The sequence below is a fragment of the Amphimedon queenslandica genome, unplaced genomic scaffold (assembly GCF_000090795.2).
Source record: "Amphimedon queenslandica unplaced genomic scaffold, v1.1 AMPQUscaffold_13254, whole genome shotgun sequence".
Taxonomy (NCBI): Eukaryota; Metazoa; Porifera; class Demospongiae; order Haplosclerida; family Niphatidae; genus Amphimedon; species Amphimedon queenslandica.
Window position 1 is genome coordinate 101,805 of NW_003546510.1, and position 9,525 is coordinate 111,329.

General features: G+C 36.6%; 3 protein-coding genes across 3 annotated transcripts; all 3 read left to right on the top strand.

The window, feature by feature from the left end:
• Positions 1-3,973, top strand: LOC109584039 (uncharacterized). Its single transcript, XM_019999600.1, has 6 exons — positions 1-148; positions 383-2,343; positions 2,470-2,512; positions 2,557-2,823; positions 3,020-3,118; positions 3,161-3,973. The coding sequence occupies exons 2-6, from the start codon at positions 463-465 to the stop codon at positions 3,946-3,948; spliced, it is 3,078 nt and encodes a 1,025-aa protein (XP_019855159.1). The 5' UTR covers positions 1-148; positions 383-462; the 3' UTR covers positions 3,949-3,973.
• Positions 3,952-5,746, top strand: LOC109584030 (uncharacterized; the record flags this gene model as incomplete). Its single annotated transcript, XM_019999592.1, has 7 exons — positions 3,952-4,252; positions 4,309-4,430; positions 4,474-4,626; positions 4,676-4,862; positions 4,912-4,980; positions 5,030-5,395; positions 5,678-5,746. Coding segments are annotated over 6 exons (1,185 nt in total), but the record flags the coding sequence as incomplete, so codon positions are not given.
• LOC109584041 (uncharacterized) lies at positions 5,682-8,663 on the top strand. The gene is made up of 5 exons (XM_019999602.1): positions 5,682-5,749; positions 5,886-6,043; positions 6,224-8,181; positions 8,249-8,291; positions 8,343-8,663. The coding sequence occupies exons 1-5, from the start codon at positions 5,739-5,741 to the stop codon at positions 8,621-8,623; spliced, it is 2,451 nt and encodes an 816-aa protein (XP_019855161.1). The 5' UTR covers positions 5,682-5,738; the 3' UTR covers positions 8,624-8,663.
• The last annotated feature ends 862 nt before the right edge of the window (positions 8,664-9,525 follow it).

Consider the following 9,525-nt stretch of genomic DNA (forward strand, 5'->3'; position numbering starts at 1 on the left):
CCAGAAGAGATCAGTACTGCTGACAATGATAGTAAACCTGAATTTGTTCCCGGGGGCTTTGGTTCATACCAACAAAACAGTGACTTTGTTGGTACTCTTGATGATATTCCTGCTGCACTTGTTGTTAAACTTGTTGCCAGGCCACTTGGTAGGTTCTGATTTAATAAGCTTTTTAATTTGCTCAAAAATTTGACAAAATAGTACATGTAGATCTATAGTTATTACACTATGCAGGGTATTTTTCAAAATTTTTTGGAGAAATTGCTCCAAAAGTGCATGAAGCATGCCTTTTAGCTCACTTAGCATACTTATAGTGTGAAACCCTGCATTTCCCATAATATATGTAGTTTCACTTCTTAGTTTAACTCAATTTTTATTTTAGGTGAAAAAATTTCGTCTAATGTTTTTTGGAATATCATTCTCAAGCAAAAAGTTCCAGTGACAACAAGTCTTGTAGCAGTCATGGGTTTACCTAGCTCTGGAAAAACAAAAGTTTTGGAATCCATTCTCAAGCAAAAAGTGCAATTGAAAGCTGGAGCAAGAATTGATCATTACCTTGAAAGAAAGAAAAATGAACAGTGTCTGTCAATATATGAGCTGTGTGCTCTTGGCAGTTCACGACATGACATGTATGCCTGGTCCTTTGCTACTAAGCGCTATGGGGCAATCTTTTCAATTCTTTGTGGTCTGATTCGTCGGTACCCAATTGTATCAAAAATTGAGTTTGAATTTGGAGATCAAAAGTCAGAGTCTGTCATTGACCAGCATGTTCAATGGTTGATGCTTAATATTCAAGATTTACTTAAAAAAATTAAAGATGAGTCGGACAAGCTGACTCTCATTCAAGATGGAGTTTCTCTTATTAACGTAATGGATGTTGGCGTCAACAAAGCTCTTTACGACTTTTTATCTATGATGCTTCTTTCTTGTGGCAGACACATTCGCCTTGCTTTCTTTTCATTGAATAGAGATGGGGCTAAACTGAATGAGAAACCTGACCTACCTTCTAATCGCTATGGAGAAAGAAGAGATGATGTATTAGTTATGCAGCAAAGGTCACGACTCGCATATCTCCTCCATTTTGCTACAGTTGGTTACACCACAAAAGACCAGCATGAACAAGAAACAAAGAATGCTACAGTTATGATTGCAACAAGGAAAAGCTCAGCAACAGGAAGCACACCTTCTTTGGATCAAGCCAAAGAGGAAATAATTGAGCAAGCAAGATCAAGAGGTGTAGACCAGTTTCTAAAGACCTGGATACTAATCGATATTGATGACAAAAAATCCATTACAAAAGAATTTGGGCAAAAGATGGAAGATATTATCAAGAACAAATACGAGCAGCTCACGATACAGCTTCCCCTTCGATGGATATTTTTGAGGAGTCTTGTAGTGTCACTGGACAGTAACGAAACAAAGGCAATTATCCTGCCCAAGAAATATATCATAGAAATGGCAGACAAGCTGATGATGAAAGAGGATGAAGTTGAAGATTTTCTAAAAACTTTCACAGATTTTGGCAGCATTCTTTACATGCCTCAGTATGATGATATTAAAGATATTGTCATTGTCAATATTTGGGAGTTCACTCAGTACCTGAACAAAATTTACTATCCTCAGGAAGGAGAACCAAATGCTCTCAATCTGCTAAAGTATGGAATCATATCGGAATCATCTGTGAAGAAAATCTTCTACAAGTATCCTGATAAATTTGCTGAAAATTTCATGAAAGTTCTTACGACTATTGGGATGTCCTCTAAAATCAATAGTGGTCGGTCTATTCTTGTTGACAAGAATCCTCTTTTGCCTGAAGTACACTATTATTTACCACTAGCAAGAATCCGTGAAGTGTACGCAGCACCAGAAGAAGAGATTGATTATGCTTTCATTGAGATAGAGAGTGTCAACTTCCCAGCCAATGTACAAGCTGGCATTAGCTATGCCATTATGAAGAATAATGATGATGCTGTTCTTATTGCCACAGACTACAGCAATGTCTCACGATTTTTATTCCAATCCAAGAGTGGTCCTTCCATTACAATAGAGATGATATACAAAGGAAGCAAGACAATATTAAGAATACTGAACAGCTCTAGTGACATAGACCTACTCACATCTCCAGCAGCAGTTGAAGCATGTTACAAAGTAATTACTGCTTCATGCTGGTGTCTTCAAAGAAAAATTAATACTATACGAGACCTCAAATACAGTTTTGCTGTTCCCTGTGCATCATTTAAAAATGCCTGTCATTTTCTTTATTTTGGTCGTGACCCTCAATTTTGTGATGCTTGTTTAGATAAAAATAATTTAAGATTCTGCTGGAGCACAGCAGCAAAGCAGGTAACCCCAATAATAATAATAATAATAATAATAATAATAATAGCATAATGCAACAACCTAATTTGTGATGTCAAGAGTCATCTACTCTTGGTAATGTGTATTTAATTTTTTGCATTTTTTATGTAGTGTGAATTGTTAAGCAAAGGTAGTGAAGCAAGAATGAATGAAAGTATGTGTCAATTCAGTTATTGCTTATTAATGTTATGTTTTTAGATAAATCACTCAAATTTGAAGATATTTCTAGTATTATTACAAACAAATATGATTTTGATGCATTAAAAAAAGCACTGAACATTGATGAAAGTAAATTATTAATTAGTCCAGAAGATGATGACAGCAGGAAGAAAGCAATGATGTGGATGCTACTTTTGTGGGAAGGACAAACAGAAAATCCTACTAAATATTCTCTGTTAAGCACACTAAGGGAAAATGGGTGCGATAGTATTGCTGTAAAACTAGAAAGTCTCAATTCTCAGAAAAGTCAGTATGCATTAGATTATTAACATATCCTGCATGCATGGTGTAGAGTTTTGTGTATATGTATACCATGTATGGCCACACAATTTATTGATCTGGATTTCAATTTATAATCTAATATCATGATTTTGCTTAAAATTTTTTAGAATTTAGCTTTGTAAATTTTGTACCTATATGGACTATGGTGTGTTTTGTTTAGATGATCAAGAAATTGTAGAGAAAAAGAAATCTTTACTTGAGCAGGATCAATTTAGCAATAAGAAGACTGTAAGTGTGTCCGCTGAAATCCCTTCAATAGGTAAGATATAAAGGCTTCATGCAAATGTATTTGTAATGCTAGATAATTTGGAATGTCTGAGTGATGTTCAGGTAGCAGAGAAGAAGCTGTTCTTAATTCAAGGAGACAAACCTCAACTGATGAATTGGGAGAAATATGGTCTAAGGATTGGAGTGCAAGAAGGAAGCCTATTGTCCTCTGAGACAGTAGAAGCAGCAGTGGTTGCTCTTGTAGGAGGACAGTTCCAGTTTCCTCCTAATACTGTCCTAGTGAGTGCTGTGTATGCAGTATCACTCTCAAAGCCTCTCCTCAAACGACTCAAGTTAGAGATACAGCACTGTGTTGATTTAACAGGACAACCAGATCTCGCACAATACTTAAAGTTTGCTATAGCTCCCATGAGCACACCCAGTCTTCCTTACCAGTTTAAATTAGTTGAGGGAGGAGAGTTTAGCTCTAATGGTGGGTATGGATTCATTGAGCGTAAAGATTTCTGTTTGGTGTGCATACTGGGATTGCTAATAGTATCTATGACTGGAGGAGGAGGAGGAGGAGGAGGTCAGCAGCAACAAGGAACAGGATCTCAAGGAGCAGGTATAGTACCAGCTCAGGGAGGAAATGCACCAGTCCCTCACCAACAACCAGTAGTTAACCCACAAATCCAAGGAGAGCAGTCACAAGAAGGGGATCAATCACAGTCACAAGAAGGAGAACAGGAACAAGGAGGAGATGCACTGACAGTACTAGCCCAGCAACAGCAATCAGGAGCTAATGAACAAACCAATGGACAACAAGGAGAGGAGGGACAAGAGAGACAGGAAAAACAAGAGCAGTCGCAACAACAAGGATAGCACCCAGAAGAATCTCAGTTGCAGAAAGGAGATCAATCACAATCACAAGATGGAGAGCAAGATCATCAAAGAGAAGGAGGAAACCAACAAGAAGGAGAAGGAGAGAAGGAGTCACAGGAACAACCAGAACTATTGGAACTACAACAGCAAAAGGGAGGACAAGATGAAGCTGATCCTGTGCATGTAGAAACTGTGGAAGAGAAGGAGCAAGTTGATGAGAATAATGTGCTTGTTGGTACTTCACTTGTTGCTTGTAAGAGTGAAGCTGAAGTAGTCAATAAACCAAATACTGAGACTAAAGGTGGTAAATAACTAAATATACACTTTATTGATACTGTATGTACTGTATATTATTACTAGAAGTACAGCCCACTGGTGTAAAGGAGGCTACAAATTATGCTGGTCTGGTTTATTATGAGGAAGATGGTGTACAAGATCTAGTGACATTCACTGCCGTTAAAAAATTAGATGCTCTCCTTGAAGTAATTCATAGTATGATTGATAACTTGTTCATTAGTTCTATAGTTCATTAAAAAAGAACATCCACATGCAAAACGAAGACCTCATTTTTACTTTCGTATTGCATCTCCTGATGGTTTTGTTGAATTAAATTTAAATGCTCCACAAGATGAGCCATTTACTGGATGGAGTATTAAACCTCACATAAAACCTTGCAAGGTAAAAACTATTTTATGGATTGTTTCATCAAATTACTTTCATAATATAGTTATATCAAGAGGACATTTACAATTTTGGTGACAAAGATTATTCTCTTCCTCCATCTTGTCTCATATCGGTCTATTCATCACCTGATGCTGTTCCTATATTATACTACTCTGTACCAGTAGAGGGTGTGGCTGATCCTGTTACATTTTATATTCAGATGTCACAAAGAACAGCTCATCATACTGCAGGTAATAATCAGTTTATTAATATTCATTATATACATGTTATGTATATTAGTTGCTGCTAATGCAGCCAGTGGCAATGATGAAACTATTCCAGTACTAACTAAAAGAAGAAGAGAAGGAGGTAAATGTACACAACATGTTATGACTAGCTATTACTATTGGTATTGTAGGTTTTGATATTAAAACAGCTAAACAAAAGATCAAGCAAGTGATGATTGAGAATCACACTGATTTTGCTGAACTCCTCCAGTTTTCTCTGGACAATATTGCTAACAAACTGTTTGAGGTTCATATGATTCCTCCTGAGGTTCAACAGTCACCAACTTATGATGCCATAGCTACTTGTTTTGTATCTATGATGAATATATTGGACTCTAAGTCTGACCTAGAGGGACATTGTGTGACATTTTTAGAGGCTCTGTCTAGTGTAGGGGGACCAACAGAACGTGTCGCTAAACGATTGCGGGAAAAATGGACAGCAGCTTTAGAGGGTGCACTTCGGTTTGAACATGAAAGCAGTTAGAATAATTATGATGGTATACACTATTAATTTTATCTTCAGTTTTTAATTATTTTTCGTTCAGCTAAATAATGTTAGTTTTAACATGTATATTAGAGAGTACTGTGGTTTTAAATTTTCAAAGTTATTTTACTAGCCTCAATGACAACATACTTTTAGACTAAAAATTATGCTTATGCTTTGTGTCATTTGTGCCTACAACATTGTTTTCATTGTTGTGTAAATTTTGAGGTGTTCAAGATCATATTCATAATTTCTTAGAAATGGGAGTAGTAGATGTTCTGTAATCAAACTGTAGGTGGAACTTGGAAGTTGGAAGGGGAGTGACATTGTCAAGTTGAGTTTCTGAGAGAAAAGAGATGGCATCTAGGTAAGTCATAGGCATTAGGCAGGATAATAGACAATACATAACATTATGTCACTGACTGTGAGATTCGTGCTTTTTAGAACTTATCATTATATAGACTGAACACTTTCTTTTGTTAAGTGTTCTTCTTTTGTTTCAGTGATTTTCAGTTGGATGAATCAATTGATGCTGCTAGTACCCCTAGTGATCAGGATACCTGCTTTGTTATTGGTGATCAAGATTACACTTACCAGGATAAAACCCAATTTGATGATGCCTTTGATGACATAGCCATTGCCCTTAAAGTTGAACCATTTGGTAGGTTATGTATATATTTTGATCATTTGCTCTGTATTTCAGACTGCACGGGATTTAAAATAGTCATGTTGTTTTTTCCTTATTCAAAAATAATCTAGTTTAGTTTTTGTTTATCAACATTTGATAATATTTTAGCATTCAAAGTAATAAACTTACATCACATGTATCTTTATTTGATAGATAAAAAAATCTCTCTTGATGTATTTTGGAATATCATTCTCAACGAAAAGGTCCCAGTTGTAACGAGTCTTGTAGCAGTCATGGGCTTACCTAGCTGTGGAAAGACAACTGTTTTGGAGTCCGTCCTTAAGCACAGGATAAAATTAAAGCCTGAGGCAAAGTTAGGATTTGATCAATACCTCAAAAGAAAGAAAAATAAGGAATCTCTGTCGATATATGAGCTGTGTGCTCTTGGCAGTTCACAACATGACAAGTACGCCTGGTCCTTTGCCACCAATCGCTATGGGGCAATATTTTCAATTCTTTACAATATAATTCGTCGAAACCCATGTGTGGCAGATATTAAGTTTGAAATGGGTAGTCGGTCACAAGATTCTGGAGGAATGGATAAGCATGTGCGATGGTTAATGGGCAGGGCACAATATGTACTGGAGAAAATCAAAGACGAGCCTGGAAAACTGGCCTTACTCCAAGATGGTATCTCTTTTATTAATGTAATCGATGTTGGTGTCAATAAAGCTCTTTATGATTTCTTATCAATTATGTTGTTGTCCTGCCACCAACACATTCGTCTTGCTTTCTTCTCACTGGATAGAGATGCACCAAATCTTGGTAAGACACCTGATCTACCTTCTGATCTTTATGGAAAGCGAAAAGATGATGTTTTGGTTATGCAGCAAAGGTCTCGACTCACGTATCTCCTCCATTTTGCTACAGTTGGTTACACTCAGCAGCAGCGCAATGAAGAAGAAGAAGCACTGAATGCTACTGTTATGGTAGCTACAAGAAAGGAATCAGCTACCAATTCTGGTATAAGTAAAGCCAAAGAAGAGATTATGAAACAAGCGAAATCTCAAGACGTAGACCAGTTCCTACAACACTGGCTACAAGTTGACATGGATGATGTCCAGTCTATTGCTAAGGAGTTTGGAGATGAAATAGAAGCCCTCATTAAAAGCAAATACAAGCAAGGTACGATACACATTCCTCTTCGATGGATAGTTTTTCGAAGCCTTGTTATATCTCTTGATAGCAAAGGATCAAAAGTTATGATCCTACGAAAAAGTTTTATTCTAGATATGGCAAAGAAGCTGAAGATGACAGAGACAGAGGTTGATGAATTTTTAAAAACATTCACAGATTTTGGTAGTGTTCTCCACATGCCTCAGTATGACAGTATTAAAGATATTGTCATTGTCAATATTTGGGAGTTCACTCAGTACCTGAACAAACTTTTTTATCCTCAAGAAGGAGAACCGTATGCTGCCAATCTGCTGAAGTATGGAATCATATCAGAATCATCTGTCAAGGAAATTTTTTACAAGCATCCAGAGAGTGCTCAAGATTTTATGTTAGTTCTTACGACAATTGCAATGGCCTCTAAAATTGAAAGTGGTCAGTCTATCCTCATTGACAATCAGCAGCAACCTGATGAGGCACACTATTATTTACCGTTAGCAAGAACCCGTGAAGTTTACAAACCATCAGAAGAAGAGAATGATTATGCTTTCATTGAGATAGAGAGTGTCAACTTCCCAGCCAATGTACAAGCTTGCATTAGTAATTCCATTTTGGAGAATAATGAAGATGCTGTTCTTATTGCTACAGAACACAGCAACGTTTCACAATTTTTATTCCAATCCAAGAATAGTCCTCCTGTTAAGATAGAAATGATATACAAAGGAAGCAAGACAAGATTAAGAATAATGAACAACTCTAACGACATACTCACATCTCCAGCAGCAGTTGAAGCATGCAAAAAAGTTATCACTGGTTCATGTCAATGTCTCCAAAAAAAATTTAATATAATACGTGACCTGAAATACAGTTTTGCCGTTCCCTGTGCATCTCCTGAAGGTGGATGTCATTTTCTCTATTATGATTGTGAGCCTCAACTTTGTGATGCTTGTTCAGCTGAAAATAATTTTAGATTATGCTGGAGCAAGGCAGCAAAACAGGTATATAATAGTCTGAATGCACTACACAATTTATCTGTACATTTACTATTGTTTTGTTCATGTGTAGTGTGAATTGTTAAGCGAAGGTAGTGAAGCAAGAATGAATGAAAGTATGTGTCAATTCAATTGCATGTGCTTAAATTGTAAATCATTCATTATAGGTATTGATTCTCGGGACATTATTAGCATTATGAAAGCCGAAATTCATGATTTTGATGCCTTTAAAAAAGCACTGAATATTGATGAAAGTAAACTCTCTAAATTGAGTAGTCCAGAAGATGAGGAGAGCAGAAAGAAGATGGTTATGTTGATGCTGCTATTGTGGGAAAGACAAACAGACAAGCCTACCACCAGGCATGCTCTGATTACTAAACTAAGAGAAAATGGGTTGGATGATATTGCAAAAAAGCTTAAAAACCTTAACACTACTATTTTATATTAATCTATTTTAATAATGCTTTAGTTGGTCTGCATATTTTTGGAGTACACATACAGTGTACTTTAATATCTATGTTTTTGGTTTTTGTCATTATTTCGGAGCCCCGCCTAATCTCGTCTACACCCACGCCCTTCATAGTTAATGGACGCTCAGAAGGACTTGGATACAAGGTGAGCAAAAATCCCCTATCTTTTTTTACTGCATGCAAAATTGGCTTTATTTATAGCATAAAAGCTGAGCATGTATCTGGAGACAGTATAGATATTGATGAAAGTGGGGCAGTACATCCAGTTCTTCGGGCACCAACAGGAGATGATTATGGAGCCGATTCTGATTCCCCCTATCCCCTTCCATTTGATGCCACTGCTGGAACAGGAGGTGGGCATACCGTCACTGACCTCGTTACTGGCAGTGAAAGCTTCAATTATGAAACTAACAGCCTTTTTGGCACTTTGGTTGAGGATATTATCGTATTCCTTGATGTACACTCAAAGGATCAAAAAGGTAAGGTATCTACATGACTTTGTGAAATTTTGACAAAATGAGGTTGTCTTTCTCACCTTTTTGTGTATATTGCAACAATGTAGAGTATCTTTGCCAATTTTAATGTCCCGATGATCATTTTTGAAATGAAATGAATATCTAAAATTGCATCTTTGGAAATAAAACATTTTATCCTTTAATTAGTATGGCATTAAATACTTATTATAGCTATTTTTCGTCCTTATAGTGATTACCCAAAGACAATTTCGGGACGTCATCCTTCGTCAGAAAATTCCAGTGACGACATGTCTAGTGGCGTTCATGGGTCTACCTTGCACTGGAAAGACGACAGCCATAGAGGGGATGCTTAAAGAGTTTATAAAGTTAAAAGAAGGGTCAAAATTTGACTTTGATACATACAT